At 43.5% G+C, this 22,210-nt stretch overlaps 1 protein-coding gene across 1 annotated transcript; it reads left to right on the top strand.

The window, feature by feature from the left end:
- The first annotated feature begins 2,983 nt into the window (after nucleotides 1-2,983).
- Nucleotides 2,984-5,755, top strand: LOC143711481 (keratin, type I cytoskeletal 19-like). The gene is made up of 8 exons (XM_077202972.1): nucleotides 2,984-3,629; nucleotides 3,727-3,809; nucleotides 4,133-4,289; nucleotides 4,403-4,564; nucleotides 4,763-4,888; nucleotides 4,993-5,213; nucleotides 5,332-5,345; nucleotides 5,433-5,755. The coding sequence occupies exons 1-8, from the start codon at nucleotides 3,111-3,113 to the stop codon at nucleotides 5,552-5,554; spliced, it is 1,404 nt and encodes a 467-aa protein (XP_077059087.1). The 5' UTR covers nucleotides 2,984-3,110; the 3' UTR covers nucleotides 5,555-5,755.
- The last annotated feature ends 16,455 nt before the right edge of the window (nucleotides 5,756-22,210 follow it).

Genomic DNA, 22,210 nt, shown 5'->3' on the forward strand with positions numbered 1-22,210 from the left:
TGAAAAGCAGACCCATTCAGACATAGGAGTGGCATTATTATTGTTCAGATGCTGATTGACTGGGCACGCTGAGATTTTACTGTTTAATTTGCTCCAGTGCAGTTGAATTGAAATTGGTTTATCGTCTGTCTTAAAAGAAAGCATAAAACGAGCTGCTGCAATCATGCTTAGAGGTTGTCGGCTGAGTGTGCTACTGCACTTTCACCATAAAAATCTGAAGTGCTAGTGTTGTATTGCTCAGTGTGTTCACTGTGATTTTGGTAAATCACTAATTGATTTCTTACAGTAAACTTCATTATATACATCATTAACATCAATATAATGAAATCTTACATCTGAAAACTTCAAAAGTCCTGTCCAGCGATGGTTTTCACTGTTTCTGTTTTCTTTCAGTTTTCACTGTTTCAATTCTTTGCTTGCTGCAAAAAGTTTATAATAACTGGAAAGAGCCGTTACCTTTATCTCTGTAGAAAATACTTTTTAATGTGGCATAATGCATACTGGAATCACAATCACAGGATACAATGTATCACACTTGAATGTTGATTCTCATGCCCAGATGGCAAGGAAACGAGAGACGTGCTATTGACAACTGAAAATTCTGTGGATTGCATGATTTAAACTTTTTGAAAGACATTCAAAAAGATGAAAAAGGTAATCTGCAATCTTAAGATAAAACTATAAAACTGTCCACATTATCAGCATTTATATTGCCCTCACAGTGCCTTCTAGTGTAGATCTACGGCCTTTCAAAAGTATAGTGCTGCATTCTGACAAAATATATATTTTTTAAATATCACAATATATATTTTAACATATGTACAACAGTCATGAAACTTTAAAATAAAAACAGAAGAGTGTAATTCGTGTATGTGTGTGTTTGTGCAGGGAGAATAATTTATATTCAAATGACCCTCATCTTATATATGTGATCTGTGTCTGCATCAAACACTCAACATTTTTTATTCAAGCATTATATTCACAGGTAATGTATTTCAATTATACACTGTGACAGTGTGAGATAATGGAAATATGTAACCGCGAGGGATTATACTATGTGTGCATATTTCTCTATTGTTTTTAAAAGCTACCTGTATGTAAAAATAGTGCAAACGCGCAGAGCTATATATCACAAACCCATATTTATTTATTTATTGGTCAGAGGTTACGTTCTATGCTCCTAACACCAGGTTAGATACTAAAAGTATGTACTTACGAACGGAGTAACGTTAGACAGTAGGCTACAGGCTCTTTTTTTGCCTGCTCTGTTAGTTGCCAGTGCCAGTGCCACATGTTGCTTTGAACTTACACATCAAAGTTGTAATTCTGTCCTCTCTCGTAACTGAAACCTTCTGCAAACCTGAAATCACTTCTAAATTGCGACTTTAAACTTTCATCATTAAATGCTTCCGTCTTACATAATTATTAGAAGTACAATTTTAGCTAAGCCTACCGATGTAAACTAACGCAGAAATAATGATACATTAAACAAAAAGGTAAATATGCAGACAAAAGACTGAGTCTCGCTGTATCGCTCAGGCTGCACTGCAGTGTCTATTCACAGGTGCGATCCCACTACTGATCGACACGGGGACTTTGACCTGCTCCGTCTCCGACCTGGGCCGGTTCGCCCCTCCTTAGACGACATGGTGGTCCTGGGCTCCCCCAGAAGCACCATATCGATGCCGAACTTAGTGCGGACACCCGATCGACATAGTCCACTGCAGTCCAGAACCCCTGAGCTCAAGCGATCCTCCAGCCTCAGCCTCCCAGTATCTTGGATTACAGGCGCGCGCCACTGCACCCGGCGAGAGCTGCGAGAATCAGCGCCGCTGATGGTGAATCTAGTGGCTCACAGCGCCATCTAGTGTATGAAAACAGAATATATTCTCTCTCTCTCTCTCTCTCTCTCTCTCTCTCTCTCTCTCTCTCTCTCTCTCTCTCTCTCTCTCTCTCTCTCTCTCTCTCTCTCTCTCTCTCTCTCTCTCTCTCAGATTCAGAGGTAGATTAAAGCAGCTTTATTAGCAAGGACTCTAAGAAAATGTACATGGTTTTACTCAAAACTTGAGTAAAAATATGTAAAATATAAAAATAAAAAATAAATTCATATTAATAAATGAATGATGCACAACTTTGTGATTCTCCCATGTCAAGACAATATTTCTCATTATTCTCCACTGTTTTTACCTAAAGATTTGTGTTTAATTATAACCAATGGTCAAGACAGACAAAAATGCACACATTGGTTATTTATAAATAAATAAAAATTTTACTCTTTAGTTTTAACTACTTGAGTTAAAAGTGTAAACTTTTGTACTTTTTACTCATGTTTTTGTGTCAATATTTTAATATCGACAATGTACCCATAGGTAAATACCCCAAGTTCAGTACAATTTCTAAGTACTTTTTACACCCCAGCTCACATGCACCATAAAATAGCCCAAAATAATAAAATATAATAGCCTAAAATAAAATAAAATACAATAAAATAAACAAACTGGGCACCAAAGTACTCAAGCTGCTCTGTATGACCTGTAAAAGGGTGGTGAAACTGTCTCAGATGACCTCACATCGCCTCAGGGAGTTACCTGTCAGCTAAATCCCTCTATATTATTATTAAAATGGTGAATTTATAAAATCCCGATCCTCGCTTGACCGGCTCAGCCTCTTTTTTCTGCTTCTAACTGTCAAGGAGATTTCCTCCACTGGCACAAAACACTTACAAACACGCTCATAAACACACACATGCATACAACTTGTATACACAGTGTGTGTCGAAAGCCTAGTTGTCTAATTGCACTCCCTCCATTGTAGTCTGGAGGGTGACTACATCTAAGGAGTATACAATTCTTTTGCAGTTTCCTCACTAGGGTGCAGCCTGAACACTAAGTTTCAATCTGCTGGTGGTGACAGCTGGGTCTGGCACAAACACACTCTCTCACACACACCTTACCTCCCTCACCCACCCACAAAGTGCTGGAGCCACCCTAGATCTCCGTCTCTATAAGAGGACAGAGCTGGGCTCAAACGTGCCATCCTCGCCAGGACAACTCTAACGGTTTCCTTCAGTGTCCTCTCTGGGTTCATCTCATCTCCGTATCCATCCAACTATGTCGGTCTCTGTTCGGACGATGTCCTCCAAAGGTCCCAAGACTGTGACCTCAAAGTCGATAATCACCAAGAGTCGGAGCAGTTCGTCAGCCTTTCCACATAAAGCCTTCAGCGTGCATGGAGGTGGTCATGGTGGAAGCACCCGCATCTCTTCCTCCTTGCTGCATTCCAGAATTGGAGGTGGTGGAGGATACGGCGGAGGATACGGTGGAGGATGCGGCGGTGGATACGGTTTTGGAGGAGGATATGGTGGAGGATATGGTGGAGGATTTGGTGGAGGATTTGGTGGAGGATTTGCACCAGGAGGCTGCGTTGTAAAGGACTTCCAGCTGAATGAGAAGGCCACCATGCAGAACCTGAATGACCGTCTGGCATCCTACCTGGAGAAGGTGCGCTCCCTGGAGGCTGCCAATGCCATTCTGGAGAGGCAGATTCGCGAGTACTATGAGAAGAAGGGGCCGATCGCACAGAGGGACTACAGCGCCTACTGGAACACCATCAAGGACCTTAAGGACAAGGTACAATGATCTCTAAATGAATGACACATAATAGCAAATTGTAGTGTACTGACATTTCTTTGCATACAGCAGCTGAAAAGCAGATTTTACCTTTCAGATTAAAAATGCTACCATCCACAATGCCAACATCCTCCTGCAGATCGACAACTCCAAACTGGCTGCTGATGACTTCAGGCTGAAGTAAGTTAAACAGTGTTGCACCAAATCAGTGTATTAGAATGATTTCTGAACGATCATGTGACACTGAAGACTGTTATGATGCTGAAAATTCAGCTTTGACATAACAGGAAAAAATTGCATTTGTAATAATATTTTTCATTATTACTGTTTTCCCGTATTTTTTATCCAATAAATGCAGCATTGGTGAGCATGAGACATTCAAAAACATTTTTAAAATCATACTGACCCCAAAATTTTGAACGGTAGTGTGTGTAGATGATACTCGTCATGTTTAAACGTTGATCAGTGAGTTTAATTGCCTGTGTGACCTTTCCACCAATCAGATATGAGCATGAGGTGGTGATGCGCCAGTGCGTGGAGTCCGACATCGCTAACCTGAGTCGCTTGCTGGACCAGACACACCGGGCAAAGGCCGACCTGGAGATGCAGATCAAGAATCTGCAGGAAGAGCTGGAGTTTATGAAGAAGAACCACCAGGAGGTTTGTAGTAGCTTTCTGACAGAATCATCTATATATGACTGATTCTGAAAGTTTGGACCATTATATTATATTATATTAATTATATTATATTATATTATATTATGACATTTCAGGAGCTGGCTGCACTGAGGTGTCAGCTGACAGGCACAGTGAATGTAGAGGTTGATGCTGCTCCTCAGCAAGACCTGAACAGGGTTCTGGACGAGATTCGTTCTCATTATGAGACCATCATACAGAAACACCGCAGGGAACAGGAAGATTGGTTTAAAAACCAGGTAAGACCTTGTCTGTCTCTTTAAATTCTTTGGTTGTGAATTCTACCATTATACATACTGAAAAACTGACTTTACTGAATAATAAACCACATATTCCAGCTGGTGTCTTTTAGCAGTGGTACTGTGGTAAAACCATAAATCTTAGATTACTATATTCAGTACTTGAATTCATATTTTGTGTTTCTGTCTTTCTTTTAGACGGCAGGATTGACCAAAGAGGTGACCCAGAGCACAGAAATCATACAAACAACCAAGACACAGATCACAGATCTGCGACGCACTTTGCAGGGTCTGGAGATCGAGTTACAGTCTCAACTCAGCATGGTGAGAAACAAGTGGAATGTAGAGACATTGTCTGAAGCAAATGCAGTTTTATGGCCAAGTATGCTTTATTAAGATAATTTTGCTTGTTCTCATTACTCAAACAGAGAGCGGCACTGGAGAACTCACTGGCAGAAACAGAGAACAGGTACAGCTCTATGCTAGCAGGCTACCAGAACCAAATCAACATGTTGGAGGCCGAGCTGAGTCAAATGAGGGATAGCATTGAGCAACAGGGACGAGACTACATCATGTTGCTGGACATCAAGAGCCGTCTGGAGCAGGAGATCGCCACCTACAGAAGCCTCCTGGAAAATCAGGATATTAAGTAAGGTCATTTATTTAAAGGTTAATGTGAGTTTAAGTCAGTGAAGCATGGATCATGTTACATCTTGTCCTGGAATGGCTTCACAAATTCTTTTTTTTTCTTCCTCCTACTCTTCCAGGACTCAAATACCAGGTAATTGAAATCTATATTTGTATATAGTGGTATGGTCAGTTTTAAGCATGTTTTACATTAAGCATTAATGACTCTTTTGCCTTTCAGGTGGATCTATCTCTTTCTCTGGTGGATCTCACTCTGGCTCAGGTGGTTCCCACACCATCTCAACTGGTGGACCAACAATCCAAATAAAGCAAACCACCACCACTTCACACCGTACTTACTAAAAACAGAGCATGCTGCTCTGTGAGACAGTATTCAAACAATGCACACATTACATTTAAAACGAGTGTTCATAAACATAATTTGTGAAATGACAAAGAACAAGGAAACAAGTGTTATTTTAAAAGCATTGAAAGACACTCACTGTTGTGTTTTTGTGTGAACGAAAAAACTGTCTCTGAAAATAAAAGTGCTGTCAGGAATAATTTCTTATGTGTGTTTTTTTCGGATAAACACTATGACTAAAATTTTAAATGATGCAAAACCCTTGGGAGTCATATTCTTGATGCTGTAATTTATTTTACATATCAGTCACAGTATATCATTAATCCAGCTTAATTTGACTTTTCAAATATAATTGGGCAGGGTGAATCTTTTAGCTATATCGTTGACAATAGTATGTGGTACATTTTCTTCCAAAAATGTTTTTTTTTGTTGCTCCAATTCATGCTTCAAGTTGACAAAGCACAATAAACGATATTACACAATAACTGTTTATCCAGACATAGCATTATATGCATCTAAATAACTTTCATCGATTGCCTTTGATAATGCACTCACCATAATATTTATTAGGGGGGGAACGGATCACAAAAATTGAGGTTCAGACCATATTATGTTTTTTTAAGTAACAGATAGGATAGTTTTTCAGATCAGAAAAAAAAACTTTAAGTAGCCTATTCTTCGATAACACAGCCAGGGCAGTCTCTATAAGGGACGAAAGGTGGTGTCGATTCAAGGGCCACTGGTTTTCAGATGGCCCCCGTGATTTGAACCTTTCCACACCCAGGACAAGAAAGCGATGTAAACCAAGGGGTGTCAATTTTTTTTAATCTCTTTATTATTGTCAAGGGTGTGGTACATATATTTTCTAAAAAATTTCATTTTTTATAAACTGATGCACAATACACAAAAATTACACAATAACGGTTTAACCATAACCAAGTTTACAGGCATAACTTTCATTTCATAACGATAACGCATCACAAGAATATATATCTTCATGTGTTCTCATTTATTTTAACACATATCTGATTATTTTTTAATCAAACTGTTTTTAGTTTAATCAATTAATAATTTGCTATATGGGCTGTCTACAGATTTACAGATGTTGTTTGTTTGTTAAATATTGACATAATTATAATTGTAAAATATTGACATCTAATAAACAATCTTGAAACACTAATTAAAAATAATGAATTGTTGCAGTACATTTTTTTTTTGACACTAGGTATAACTGTAAACACAAAAGACTGAGTCTCGCTGTATCGCTCAGGCTGCACTGCAGTGTCTATTCACAGGCGCGATCCCACTACTGATCGACACGGGGACTTTGACCTAGGGCTGGGCGATATGGCAAAAAAAAATTATCACGATAATTTTTTTATATTAGTCGATATAGAAAATTATCACGATAAATGTCAAATCTTTATTTCTTTCAAATTTAAAGCCAGATTTTTGCTCCTAAGTGAAAGTTGTAGAAACCAGAGCGTTAATTGTGGTTTTAACTACTCTTTATTGTCAGAACATATGACAAACACTTGCCAAACAGGTGAACATTTCACAAATCTGAGTTAGAACATTCAAACATTTGTCATTTTTCCTTAAAATAAATATCTGAATAGAAAAATATATTTCTTAGTTTCTGCATGTGCTAATGGGGGATATTATTTAGTGTAAAGTGACTTTGATGGCACGTAGCCTATCTTCAGCACAGTTTGCAGTGCAGGCTGCAATATTAATTTTACGTTTTGTCTAAAAACGCATATTTGACAGTGAGTTGACAGTAAATCTGCATCGTAACTCAAGCTAATACTACTATGTTAAATTTATGTTAATTTAAAAAAAATATTCTGACTGTTTGAGTTTTATTAAAATTAACTATTGGTCATCCAGTATCATGCATTTAGATTATAACCACAGATAAAACCAGGCATAGCCTATAGCACCTCACTATCATGGCAAAATGTAACTTTATGGTTTCTATGGTAGTTATGAAAAACAGTAGCCTAATACATTATTAAATACTGTAATTATATTCATTAGTCCTTTTATACATTGTCTAAATTAATAATATAATACAATTCCATGTATATCCCACATTTCATGGTGCAGTCAATATTACTATGCTAACATTACAGTAAATCCATGGTAAATGGATTCAGTTTCAATTCAGATTCTGACTGTATCGTTGCGCACAGTGTTTCTCCTGTTTGTCAGCGCTGTTTCATCTGCCTTTAAACTGATTTAAATCACTGAGACATTTGTGTTCTTCGCTGATTTCAAGCGCTTCTCACTGGATCTTGTGAGCGAAACGATCAGAGTAAACGCGTCTGTACTAGTGAGCTCGCGCTGCGCTGCCGTTTGGACTTTGAGCCGAGCGGAAATGGTCCGTGTGGCGCGAGGTTCAAATGAGTTTCGTTCCGCTTTTGGCGCATAAACATTATCGAACATTTATCGAACTCTTGATATCGTTTTATCGAGAAAAATTATATCGCAATCATTATCGTTATCGTTTTATAGCCCAGCCCTACTCTGACCTGCTCCGTCTCCGACCTGGGCCGGTTCGCCCCTCCATAGACCTGGTGGTCCCGGGCTCCCCCAGAAGCACCGTATCGATGCCAATATATAGAAGCTTTTAGGTAAGTGGGATGTTTTCTTTATAATTATTTGTTTTCAAATTCATGCTTGAATTTGATTTTGCAACAACATAAAAAACACAACAGCTGTTTAACCATATATAAGTTTTCTAAAACTTTCAAGTTAACTTATTGCATTTCATTATGCAATTAGAATAAGAGTGTTTATTCAGAGCGCCCTATTTGAAAGCAGACTGTTAGACTAGACTACCGTAAGCACAGTGAACTGAAGCTTTTTACAATCTCTTTTGTAGCGTTTATTGTCAAAGATAAGTATTTACAGGATTGCATTAAGAAAAACTGATGCCTCAGGTTGTTTGAGCACAATCCACAAAATCACACAATAACCGTTTAACCATAGCCAAAATTTTCCAGACATAACTTTTCATAACGCATATAGGCTATACCAAGAGTATTTATCTTATGTGCTCTCATTCATTTTAACGCAACGTATTATTTTGTAATCAAACTGATTTTAGTTTAATAAATGAATCATTTGCTAGGCTATATAGGCTATCTTTACAGATGTTGTTTTACGATTGTTGAATATAGGCCTGTGTATTATTATAATTGTAATATATTGACATCTAATAAACAATCTTGAAACACTAATTAAAAATAATGAATTGTTGCAGTAATTTTTTTTTGACACTGTAACTGTGAACACAAAAGACTGAGTCTCGCTGTATCGCTCAGGCTGCACTGCAGTGTCTATTCACAGGCGCGATCCCACTACTGATCGACACGGGGACTTTGACCTGCTCCGTCTCCGACCTGGGCCGGTTCACCCCTCCTTAGACGACCTGGTGGTCCCGGGCTTCCCCAGAAGCACCATATCGATGCCGAACTTAGTGCGGACACCCGATCGACATAGTCCACTGCAGTCCAGAACCCCTGAGCTCAAGCGATCCTCCAGCCTCAGCCTCCCAGTATCTTGGATTACAGGCGCGCGCCACTGCACCCGGCGAGAGCTGCGAGAATCAGCACTGATGCTCAATCTAGTGGCTCACAGCGCCATCTAGTGTATGAAAACAGATGATTATGTTACAATAAAACAGGGTTAATTAAAGCTTTTTGAAATCTCCTTGGTGGCTTTTTTTAAGGGTAAGTGGGATGTTTTCTTTATAATTATTTGTTTTCAAATTCATGCTTGAATTTGATTTTGCAACAACATAAAAAAAACACAACAGCTGTTTAACCATATATAAGTTTTCTAAAACTTTCATCAAGAGTTATTGCATTTCATTATGCAATTAGAATAAGAGTGTTTATTCAGAGCGCTCTATATGAAAGAAGACTGTTAGACTAGACTACCGTAAGCACAGTGAACTGAAGCTTTTTACAATCTCTTTTGTAGCGTTTATTGTCAAAGATAAGGATTTTCAGGATTGCATTAAAAAAACTGATGCCTCAGGTTGTTTGAGCAAAATCACACAATAACCGTTTAACCATAGCCAAAGTTCTTGAAACACTAATTAAAAATAATGAATTGTTGCAGTAAATTTTTTTTTGACACTGTAACTGTGAACACAAAAGCGTTTATTGTCAAAGATAAGTATTTTCAGGATTGCATTAAGAAAAACTGATGCCTCAGGTTGTTTGAGCACAATCCACAAAATCACACAATAACCGTTTATCCACATAGCCAAAATTTTCCAGACATAACTTTTCATAACGCATATAGGCTATACCAAGAGTATTTATATTATGTGCTCTCATTCATTTTAACGCAACTTATTATTTTTTAATCAAACTGAGTTTAGTTTAATAAATGAATCATTTGCTAGGCTATATATAGGCTTTCTTTACAGATGTTGTTTTACGATTGTTGAATATAGGCCTATGTATTATTATAATTGTAAAATATTGACATCTAATAAACAATCTTGAAACACTAATTAAAAATAATGAATTGTTGCAGTACATTTTTTTTTGACACTGTAACTGTGAACACAAAAAGACTGAGTCTCGCTGTATCGCTCAGGCTGCACTGCAGTGTCTATTCACAGGCGCGATCCCACTACTGATCGACACGGGGACTTTGACCTGCTCCGTCTCCGACCTGGGCCAGTTCGCCCCTCCTTAGACGACCTGGTGGTCCCAGGCTTCCCCAGAAGCACCATATCGATGCCGATCTTAGTGCGGACACCCAATCGACATAGTCCACTGCAGTCCAGAACCCCTGAGCTCAAGCGATCCTCCAGCCTCAGCCTCCCAGTATCTTGGATTACAGACGCGCGCCACTGCACCCGGCGAGAGCTGTGAGAATCAGCACTGATGCTGAATCTAGTGGCTCACAGCGCCATCTAGTGTATGAAAACAAATGATTATGTTACAATAAAACAGGGTTAATTAGAGCTTTTTGAAATCTCCTTGGTGGCTTTTTTTAAGGGTAAGTGGGATTTTTTCTTTATAATTATTTGTTTTCAAATTCATGCTTGAATTTGATTTTGCAACAACATAAAAAAAACACAACAGCTGTTTAACCATATATAAGTTTTCTAAAACTTTCATCAATAGTTATTGCATTTCATTATGCAATTAGATTAACAGTGTTTATTCAGAGCGCTCTATATGAAAGAAGACTGTTAGACTAGACTACCGTAAGCACAGTGAACTGAAGCTTTTTACAATCTCTTTTGTAGCGTTTATTGACAAAGATAAGGATTTTCAGGATTGCATTAAAAAAACTGATGCCTCAGGTTGTTTGAGCAAAATCACACAATAACGTACTCGGTTACTAACGTAACCTCGGTTCTCTCTAGAGAGGGAACGAGTACTGCGTAATATCTTACGCTATGGGGAAAACCTCTTTTCCACGAGATATTGAAGCCAAAAATTATCCTTTAATTTTGATTAATGTAAAACGCTGTGCGGCAGCGTGCAGACATAGGCAAGACGGCTCGCGCGCCTATTGGCTGCCCTGCGGCCACAGCAGCAAGCCTATCGAGAGAGGCCCTGCGTGACGTGACGTCCAATGGGGGTACTTCGCGCCCATTTCGTCGCGTCCCGCCAGAATAGGCGTGGCCTTGGCCTATAAATACGCTCGACAGGCTGATACAAACTGGTTTTCAACGTTGAAGCGAACCAGCGCTGTTGTATGCACGGCAAGATACGCAGTACTCGTTCCCTCTCTAGAGAGAACCGAGGTTACGTTAGTAACCGAGTACGTTCTCTTACGAGAGTATCTCTCGTACTGCGTAATATCTTACGCTATGGGGAACACAATGTAAGACGCCGTGCGTACTGGGATCCGACACCAAAGTCCCAAGGGCAGTAGCCCGGGGCTCATATAGTGCATAATCACCGTAGACTCACAGAGAGTCGGAGAAGAGAGGCTACCAGCATCATTCCCCACGTAATAGCATCCCATAGGAGCTAGTTATGTCAACAATATATCCCGCAGACAGGGTGAACGCGTTCAGCCTGAACTGGGCAAAAATACGGGCTATTCAACACCCATGGAGGTGTTCCATCGATCAGTGAGTGATACTCAATCAAAACTCAGCATTTTGCGCCGGCGCAGCGGGACAGATAGTACTGAATTCTAGACCGACAGCAGCTTGGCCTGTAAGGCGGGAACTTCTAGGTTATAGAACCTTATAAATGTAGACGGCGAGGCCCAGCCTGCCGCCATACAGATATCATGCAAGGAAATCCCACTAGACCACGCCCACGAAGAGGCCACGCCTCTCGTGGAGTGCGCTCTGACACCCAAAGGACACTGCAGGCCCTTAGAAGTGTAAGCCAGCGCTATGGCATCGACTATCCATCTGGATAGGCTCTGTTTTGATGCGGCCAGTCCCTTGGAGCGTCCGCCAAACAAAACAAAGAGCTGCTCGGTCTGCCTGAAGACAGACGAGCGGGACACATAAGCTCTCAGCACCCTGACGGGGCAAAGGAGATTAGCATCCGCTTCCTCATTGTTCACCGGGAGGGCGCACAGGGAAATAACCTGGGCCCTGAACGGTGTGTTGAGGGATTTTGGCACGTACCCGTGCCTTGGTTTGAGTATGACTTTTGAGTCATTAGGCCCAAACTCAATACAGGACGCGCTTACTGAAAGCGCTTGCAAGTCCCCCACGCGCTTCATTGAAGCAAGAGCCACAAGAAATACCGTTTTGAAAGACAGGTGCTTCATGTCTGACAAATGGATTGGCTCGAATGGGGCACCTTTCAGGGCTTCCAGAACCGTAGAAAGGTCCCACATAGGGACTGAGGGAGGTCTGGAAGGATTCAGCCTCCGCGCTCCCCTGAGGAATCGCACGACAAGGTCGTTCTTCCCCAGTGACTGGCCAGACGTCGGTTTTGCAAACGCCGCTATGGCCGCCACGTATACTTTGAGCGTGGACGGGGTTCTACCCTTATCCAGCAGCTCCTGAAGGAAGGAGAGCACTTCCGTAACCCCGCAGTCTACGGGTGTAAAGCCCTGAGCTTGACACCAGGTAGAGAACACTGACCATTTCGAGGAGTAGAGCCGTCTAGTAGACGGGGCCCTAGCCTGCGTGATCGTGTTTAACACTCCCTCCGGGAGGTTAGCGGGTACCCGTTGATGGCCCACACATGTAGGGACCATAACTCCGGGCGAGGATGCCAAATCGAGCCCTTTGCCTGAGAGAGGAGGTCTCTCCTCACCGGTATCGGCCACGGGGCAGTGCTGGCCAGCTGCATCAGGACTGGGAACCAGGTTTGGTTCGTCCATAGCGGAGCCACGAGCAGCACTGGGCATCCATTTTCCCTGATTCGTTCCAGCACTTGGGGCAGGAGCGAGACGGGGGGAAAAGCATAGAGGGGGCGTCGGGGCCATACGTGGGCCAGCGCGTCCCTGCTCTTGGAGAAAAAGTCCGGACAGTGAGCGTTTTCCTGGGACGCGAACAGGTCCACCTGCGCTCTGCCGAATGTCTCCCACAGCAGTTGGATCGTCTGCGGGTGCAGCGACCATTCCCCTGCTGGGACATTGTTTCTGGACAGTCTGTCTGGTCCCAGATTCAGGTGACCAGGCACATGCGCTGCTTTCAGTGAAAGCAGGTTGTGCTGAGCCCAGCCCAGGAGGCGTTTCGTCAGCCTGTAAAGGCTTCGGGACCTGGTGCCGCCCTGGTGATTTATGTATGCCACCACTGACATGTTGTCCGACCGGACTAAGACGTGGCGGCCTTTTATCTGGGGACAAAAACGCCTTAGCGCGTTGTCTACTGCCAGCATTTCTAGACAGTTTATGTGTAGGAGCTTCTCCCGTTCTGACCACTGGCCAAAGAACGGTCTGCCCTCGAGCAGTGCTCCCCACCCCGAGGTGGAGGCGTCCGTGGACACCACCATCACACTCGAGGGAGTCCCCAGACTCACGCCTGACTGGTACCAGTCGGCTTTTTTCCAAGGTTTCAGAGCCGAGACGCATTTCCTGTCGACCCTGAGGCGAAACAGACCAGCGGCCCAAGCCCCGGGCGGAACTCGTGCTTTCAGCCATAACTGCAGTGGGCGCATGCGAAGCAGGCCCAGCTGAAGTACTGAAGATGCTGAGGCCATAAGGCCCAGCATTTTCTGAAACCGTTTGAGCTGGACTATAGAGCCGCGGCGGAAGGATTTCACGGCGCGCTGAATGTTCAGTCCTCGCTCCGGCGACAGACGTGCTGTCATAGACAGGGAGTCCATCACTGTTCCCAGGAAGGAGATTTCCTGGCTGGGAGACAGCGAACTCTTCGCCCAATTGACTGTGAGACCCAAATTCTCGAGATGCTCGAGTAATGCGGTCTTGTGTTCTATGAGCTCTGATCGTGATCGAGCTAGAATCAACCAGTCGTCCAAGTAGTTCAAAACTCGCATGCCCTGAAGTCTCAGGGGTGCGAGAGCCGCGTCCATGCACTTCGTGAATATACCGGGTGCTGGAGACAGGCCGAACGGTAGGACTGTGTATTGATATGCCTGGCCCTCGAAGGCGAATCTCAAGAATCGCCTGTGACGTGACGCAATCTGTATTTGGAAATAGGCGTCTTTCAGATCTATTGACATGAACCAGTCTCCCTGGCGCACGTGCGCGAGGATTTTGCTGGTTGTCAGCATTTTGAACTTGCGTTTCAGAAGCGCTTTGTTCAATTGTCGCAGATCTAGAATGGGTCTGAGACCCCCGTCTTTTTTCGGTACCAGAAAATATCTGCTGTATACACCCCCCTCGCTCTGAGCCTGAGATAAAGGTTCTATGGCCCCTTTGCTCAGTAGTTTCGCTATTTCGGTTCGAAGTAGATGAGATACTTCGTTGTCCACCGTGGTTTCGACACGCGCCGTGCAACGCCGGGGACGTCGAGCGAACTGTAAGGCAAGGCAAGGCAAGGCAAGTTTATTTATATAGCACATTTCATACACAATGGTAATTCAAAGTGCTTTACATAGAAGAAATTAAAATAATCAAAAGAAATCAGAATAATTAAAACAGTTTAGAATAAAAGATAAAATACAGAAATCAGAATAATTAAAACATAAAATAAAATACAGTGCAAACAGTCGGACGAACAGTGGCACAGTGCTCATTCAGTAAATGCACAGCTAAACAGATGTGTTTTGAGTCTGGATTTGAATGTGACTACTGAAGGAGCACATCTGATCTCTTCTGGAAGCTGGTTCCAGCTGCGGCTGGCATAGTAGCTAAAAGCAGACTCGCCATGCTTAGAGTGAACCCTTGGTATTTCTAGCCGATGTGATCCTAATGATCTGAGTGATCTGTTGGGTTTATATTCAGTGAGCATATCTGCAATGTATTGAGGTCCTAGGCCATTGAATGATTTATATACCAGTAATAATACTTTAAAATCAATCCTAAATGTAACTGGCAGCCAGTGTAAAGACCTGAGGACTGGTGTGATGTGTTCATATTTTCTGGTTCTGCTCAGAATCCTAGCAGCAGCGTTCTGTATGAGCTGCAACTGTCTTATGGTCTTTTTGGGAAGGCCAGTGAGAAGTCCATTACAATAATCCACCCTACTGGTGATGAAAGCATGCACAAGTTTTTCTAAGTCTTGACTGGAAACAAAGCATCTAATTCTTGCAATATTTTTCAGGTGATAATATGCTGATTTAGTTATTGCTTTGACATGACTACTGAAACTAAGGTCTGACTCCAGAGACACACCCAGATTCCTGACTTGATTTTTAGTTGTTTGACCCCTAGACTGAAGGTATGCGTTCACCTTGAGAACTTCATCTTTGTTTCCAAACGCAATGACTTCAGTTTTGTCTTTGTTTAACTGAAGAAAGTTTTGGCACATCCAATTGTTTACTTCATCAATGCATTGGCAAAGGGAGTCAATGGGGCTGTAATCGTTAGGCGATAGGGCTAGGTAGAGCTGTGTGTCGTCTGCATAGCTATGGTAAGCGATTTGGTTCTTTCTCATTATTTGGCTCATTGGGAGCATGTACAGGTTGAATAGGAGTGGCGCAAGAATTGAGCCTTGAGGGACTCCGCATGTCATGGATGTCCACTCAGACTTATGGTCTCCTATACTCACATAATAACCTCTGCCTCCTAAGTATGACCTGAACCATTTTAGGACTATCCCAGAAAGCCCGACCCAGTTTTCCAGCCTGTCAAGAAGTATTTTGTGATCGACAGTGTCAAATGCAGCACTGAGGTCGAGTAGTACCAGCACTGATAATTTGCCTGTATCAGTATTTAAGCGAATATCATTTATTATCTTTATGAGCGCGGTCTCTGTACTGTGGTGCGGTCGGAAACCAGATTGAAAATGGTCAAAGTATCCATTCGAGCTTAAGAATTTGTTCAGCTGATTGAAGACAACTTTTTCAATGATCTTGCCTATGAAAGGAAGATTTGAGATCGGTCTATAGTTGTTTAATATGGTCTTATCCAGATTGCTCTTTTTCAGGAGGGGCTTGACAACAGCAGTTTTCAGGGAGGTCGGAAAACTCCCAGAGAGAAGTGAGGCATTTACCACTTCTAGGAGATCTGCTTCTAAGCTGTGTAACACATTTTTGAAAAAAGATGTGGGAAGTGCATCAAGGGCGCAGGTTGATGTTTTTAGTTGCTGTACGGTTTCTTCCAAAATTTTGCCATCAATTTCTTCGAAATCAGACATAGTGGCTACTTTCTCGTGCTGTTGTTTGATCTGCCTGACCCCAGCGCAACTCAAGGATGAGCTGATCACCTTTCTGATATTATTGATTTTCTCAGAGAAGAAAGAAGCAAACTCACTGCACTTTCTCACTGAGAGCATTTCACTGGGAATCTGGCTTGGGGGGTTTGTCAGTCTCTCTACAGTAGCAAAAAGAGTGCGCGTGTTGTTTATATTGCTGTTTATAATATTCGAGAAAAAAGTCTGTCTAGCTTTGCTTAGTTCCTTATTGAAAGCATGGATGCTGTCTTTGTAGATGTTATAATGGACTACAAGTTTTGTCTTCCGCCACATGCGCTCTGCTTTTCTGCATTGTCTTTTCATATTTTGCACTGCTGTTGAGTTTCTCCAAGGTGCTTTTTGTCTGCCACTCTTCTTCCTGACTTTCACAGGAGCAATATCATCAATTACACTCTTAACTTTTGAGTTAAAAGAGTCAAGGAGAAAATCAACAGAGTCAGCAGATATGCTTGGTGTTAAAGATATAGCCTTCATAAATAGTACACTAGTATTCTCATTTAAGCATCTCTTCTTGACAGACACAGATCTAGCTTCAGAACTGTAGCGAATAGCCTCTCTTTATAGTGTTCAACACCCATTCTGATACCCCGGGAAGCATTGCCCATGCATTCGCGTGGATAGCTAGAGGCAGAATGATATCCGGGCTCTGGCCGCGGCACAGCGGCGGCTGCAGAGCTTCGGTGTGCTGAGACATGAACACTGCGTTTAGAGTGCGCGAGGCGGGGGGCGCGCCGATCACGGCGGGCAGGCTGTTCGCACTCGCTTTCTCTATGACACATTGTGGAGAGAGAACGAGCGGGACAAGCCCCGTAGGGTTCAGCGTGTCTGTGAGTGAATGTGGGCGCGGGACAGCGGGCACATTTACTGCACTGAAAACACCGTCGGCTTGCGCTGACTGAATATGTGTTGGTTTCGTTTTTACAGAAACCGTGGGACACGCACTGTGTAGTGTTTGTGGGCACTGTGTCGTGGGCACATTCACTACGTTTGCACAATCGACATGAGTCGATTTTATTTGTGCTAGCCCTGAACTGTGGCGGGCTGTGTCTGTGTGTGGGAATGGGCACTGTGACGTGGGCATTCTTACAACACTCATAACACCATCGGCTAGACCGGGACACCAGAAAATACACTCTTTATTGGATTTATCTGGGTAGCCGTAAAAACGGCTGTTGTGTGCAGGCAAGCGGGCAAATGAACCGACTTGTTGACTGCTAAATACACTGGAACAGTCACATCGCATGGAACTGGACGAGCGAAATGTTTCGGTGAAAATCCGGCCGCAGCGAGATTTGAACACCGTCGCTTTCCTAGGATGGCTAGGAAGGCTTTGAGACCTCGGGCTTGATCTCAATCCTCGGCCGGGGCCCGCACTGAGGGGGGCGGCGTCCAGCAGAGCGAGAGCGCGGTCTCTGTTCTCGGGCCTGGCGGCGCTGAGAAGCGGCGGCGGGTGGTGCGGGCTGTGGCTGTGAGCTGCGGTTAGACGGCTGTTTCGAGCGACCTGCTGCGGAGCTAGAGCGCTTCGGGAGGAAGTGCTTCATAGCCTGCGATGTCTTCTGAACCTCCTGGAATCTGTCCGCGAAATCTTTGACGGCAGATCCGAAGAGGCCCACTGGCGAAATGGGCGCGTCGAGAAACACAGAGCGCTCCGAATCCGTCATTTCAGACAGCGTTAGCCATAGGTGTCTCTCAGCCACGGTGAGAGAGGCCATGTTCCGCCCAACGGCCTGTGCAGCAGATTTAGCGGCGCGAAGAGCCAGGTCTGTAGCGCTCCTTAAATCCGCAACGCTGATCGATCCCACGCCTTCCTCGTCCATTTTTCGGAGAAGGTCGGCCTGGAAGATCTGCAGGATGGCCATTGTGTGTAGCGCCGACACAGCTTGCCCGGCGGCGGTGTAAGCGCGACCGTGCATGGCTGACGTCACTCAGCAGGCTTTAGATGGCAACACCGTCTGTGCTCGCCGTCCAGCAGAGGGCGGGCAGAGATGTGATGCTACCGCTGCTTCCACAGGAGGAAGAGAAAGGTACCCTCTGTCTTTCGCACCGTCTACAGTGGAGAATGCAGCAGAGACAGATGTACGCATTCTGGCCGAGAAGGGGGCGTTCCAAGACCTCGCGACTTCTTCGGGAAGCTCAGGAAGAAAAGGCGCGGGTCTGGACTGTGATGGGGCATGGTCCTTCTTGAGGAAAAATCCATCCAGTCGGTTGCGCGGGGGTTGCGCGGGCGCCTCCCAGTCGAGGCCGAGGTTGTCGACGGCTTGAGAGAGCAGACGCATCAACTCAGACTCAATGCCCGCTCTTTTCCCGGAAGGCTCGCGAACAGCGGAGGGGAGGTCCACAGAGCTCGCCCAATCTTCGCTGTCCGACGCCAGGATAGAACAAGCCTCGGCTGTTTCGTTGATCTCAATGGCGGAAGCGGTGGCAGACGGCGGCCGCTGTCCATCGGTGAGTGACTCGAGCGATGCCGGCGAAGCTAGCGGGCGAACCGGCGAGCTTAGGCGGGCAGGAGAGGGCTCGGGAACGCGCTGAGCGCGGCGCTTTTTACGGCGCGGCGTCGCAGCGGTTTGAAGTGCAGGCTCTGAGAAGGATGCCAGGCGAGTCCTCAGAGTCACCATAGGCATTAGCTCGCAATGAGGGCATCCGCCTTCGACGAGAGCGAGAGCCGCATGATCCTCACCCAGGCAGGAAGCGCAGATGACATGACGGTCCCCGTCGCTGAGTGTGGCTCGGCACGAGCCGCAGGATCTTTGCATCTTTAAAAAGACGCTTGCTCTTTTAGAACAGATAGAAAACAGAGATAGAGTGTGAGTCGCAGCGGCGAACACACACTCAGCAGTGAAAAGGATATGAACGCCGGAAAGCGCAGCAGGTACGGCGGCTGAAGGCGGCGAGGTGCAGGCCAGCGACTTCAGGCTCGAAGGCTAGTCCCGCAGAAGGCTTACAATCAGACGGCGCGGCTTCTCACTCCGGATCCAGCGATGCAGTAGTGCTTCGCTGAAGAGTTGAAAATCAGTTTGTATCAGCCTGTCGAGCGTATTTATAGGCCAAGGCCACGCCTATTCTGGCGGGACGCGACGAAATGGGCGCGAAGTACCCCCATTGGACGTCACGTCACGCAGGGCCTCTCTCGATAGGCTTGCTGCTGTGGCCGCAGGGCAGCCAATAGGCGCGCGAGCCGTCTTGCCTATGTCTGCACGCTGCCGCACAGCGTTTTACATTAATCAAAATTAAAGGATAATTTTTGGCTTCAATATCTCGTGGAAAAGAGGTTTTCCCCATAGCGTAAGATATTACGCAGTACGAGAGATACTCTCGTAAGAGAACCGTTTAACCATAGCCAAAGTTTTCCAGACATAACTTTTCATAACGCATATAGGCTATACCAAGAGTATTTATCTTATGTGCTCTCATTCATTTTAACGCAACTTATTATTTTTCAATCAAACTGATTTTAGTTTAATAAAATGAATCATTTGCTAGGCTATATATAGGCTATCTTTACAGATGTTGTTTTACGATTGTTGAATATAGGCTATGTATTATTATAATTGTAATATATTGACATCTAATAAACAATCTTGAAACACTAATTAAAAATAATGAATTGTTGCAGTAAATTTTTTTTTGACACTGTAACTGTGAACACAAAAGACTGAGTCTCGCTGTATCGCTCAGGCTGCACTGCAGTGTCTATTCACAGGCGCGATCCCACTACCGATCGACACAGGGACTTTGACCTGCTCCGTCTCCGACCTGGGCCGGTTCGCCCCTCCTTAGACGACCTAGTGGTTCCGGGCTTCCCCAGAAGCACCATATCGATGCCGAACTTAGTGCGGACACCCGATCGACATAGTCCACTGCAGTCCAGAACCCCCTGAACTCAAGCGATCCTCCAGCCTCAGCCTCCCAGTATCTTGGATTACAGGCGCGCGCCACTGCACCCGGCGAGAGCTGCGAGAATCAGCACTGATGCTGAATCTAGTGGCTCACAGCGCCATCTAGTGTATGAAAACAGATGATTAGGTTACAATAAAACAGGGTTGATTAAAGCTTTTTGAAATCTCCTTGGTGGCTTTTTAAAGGGTAAGTGGGATGTTTTCTTTATAATTATTTGTTTTCAAATTCATGCTTGAATTTGATTTTGCAACAACATAAAAAGAAGACTGTTAGACTAGACTACCGTAAGCACAGTGAACTGAAGCTTTTTACAATCTCGTTTGTAGTGTTTATTGTCAAAGATAAGGATTTTCAGGATTGCATTAAAAAAACTGATGCCTCAGGTTGTTTGAGCAAAATCACACAATAACCGTTTAACCATAGCCAAAGTTTTCCAGACATAACTTTTCATAACGCATATAGGCTTGAAGGAATACAACTTTGTCAAATGTTTAATTTAGTTTCATATATAAACTGTGAAAGTTCTGTAACTTGAATTTAGCATTCAGCTGTGGAGCACGAAACTCCTGTCTTATTCTGTGTCTCTATATACAGCTGTCAGATGGGTTTTCTTTCCATTGTAAGTTAAATGAAACATGTTAATGAAATTCTTGGAGACTCTCGCGAGCTTTTGTCTTAGCAAGAGAGAGTCCTGTCACTCCTGTTCTGGAGTCTCAGGGTTTGAATAAGTTTTCCCCTCTCTCTTTTAATACAGGTTCCTAAACTGAAGTCATTGCGTTTGGAAACAAAGATGAAGTTCTCAAGGTGAACGCATACCTTCAGTCTAGGGGTCAAACAACTAAAAATCAAGTCAGGAATCTGGGTGTGTCTCTGGAGTCAGACCTTAGTTTCAGTAGTCATGTCAAAGCAATAACTAAATCAGCATACTATCACCTGAAAAATATTGCAAGAATTAGATGCTTTGTTTCCAGTCAACACTTAGAAAAACTTGTGCATGCTTTCATCACCAGTAGGGTGGATTATTGTAATGGACTTCTCACTGGCCTTCCCAAAAAGACCATAAGACAGTTGCAGCTCATACAGAACGCTGCTGCTAGGATTCTAGGCAGAACCAGAAAATATGAACACATCACACCAGTCCTCAGGTCTTTACACTGGCTGCCAGTTACATTTAGGATTGATTTTAAAGTATTATTACTGGTATATAAATCATTCAATGGCCTAGGACCTCAATACATTGCAGATATGCTCACTGAATACAAACCAAACAGATCACTCAGATCATTAGGATCACATCGGCTAGAAATGCCAAGGGTTCACTCTAAGCATGGCGAGTCCGCTTTTAGCTACTATGCCAGCCGCAGCTGGAACCAGCTTCCAGAAGAGATCAGATGTGCTCCTACAGTAGTCACATTCAAATCCAGACTCAAAACACATCTGTTTAACTGTGCATTTACTGAATGAGCACTGTGCAACTGTTCGTCCGACTGTTTGTACTGTATTTTATTTTATGTTTTAATTATTCTGATTTCATTTGATTATTTCTGTATTTTGTCTTTTATTCTAAACTGTTTTAATTATTCTGATTTCTTTTGATTATTTTAATTTCTTCTATGTAAAGCACTTTGAATTACCATTGTGTATGAAATGTGCTATATAAATAAACTTGCCTTGCCTTGCCTTGCCTAAACTGGTATACGAGTTTCCACCATCACAATGTAATCCCTCCCTCTTATAATGTATATATATTACAATGTTTGACTGAAGAAGTCAGACTTGATTGAGATGACTACAGCGACGAAATAAAGAACTTATACCTCAACAATCTCCTGGTCTGCAACTCTATCTTTTCTACACTTGAGAAGAAAAAGTTCACAACAGATGGTGCCGTGACCCGGATGGAGAAACTGAAACTCAACAAAGAATGAACTTTTCCAGACTGATTTGAAACTTCAAAGCTCAAAGATCTCAACAAAGCTAACTG

This window comes from Siphateles boraxobius, unplaced genomic scaffold (genome assembly GCF_051911475.1).
Source record: "Siphateles boraxobius isolate OS27281-9 unplaced genomic scaffold, OSU_SipBor_1 5, whole genome shotgun sequence".
In the NCBI taxonomy this organism is placed as follows: domain Eukaryota; kingdom Metazoa; phylum Chordata; class Actinopteri; order Cypriniformes; family Leuciscidae; genus Siphateles; species Siphateles boraxobius.

Bases quoted from the DNA above. Each gene is read 5' to 3' on its own strand.
- LOC143711481 (XM_077202972.1), top strand. From the start codon at position 3,111: ATGTCGGTCTCTGTTCGGACGATGTCCTCCAAAGGTCCCAAGACTGTG. The intron at 4,290-4,402 runs GTTTGTAGTAGC...ATGACATTTCAG, and splicing joins TGAAGAAGAACCACCAGGAG to GAGCTGGCTGCACTGAGGTG. The intron at 4,565-4,762 runs GTAAGACCTTGT...TCTTTCTTTTAG, and splicing joins AAGATTGGTTTAAAAACCAG to ACGGCAGGATTGACCAAAGA.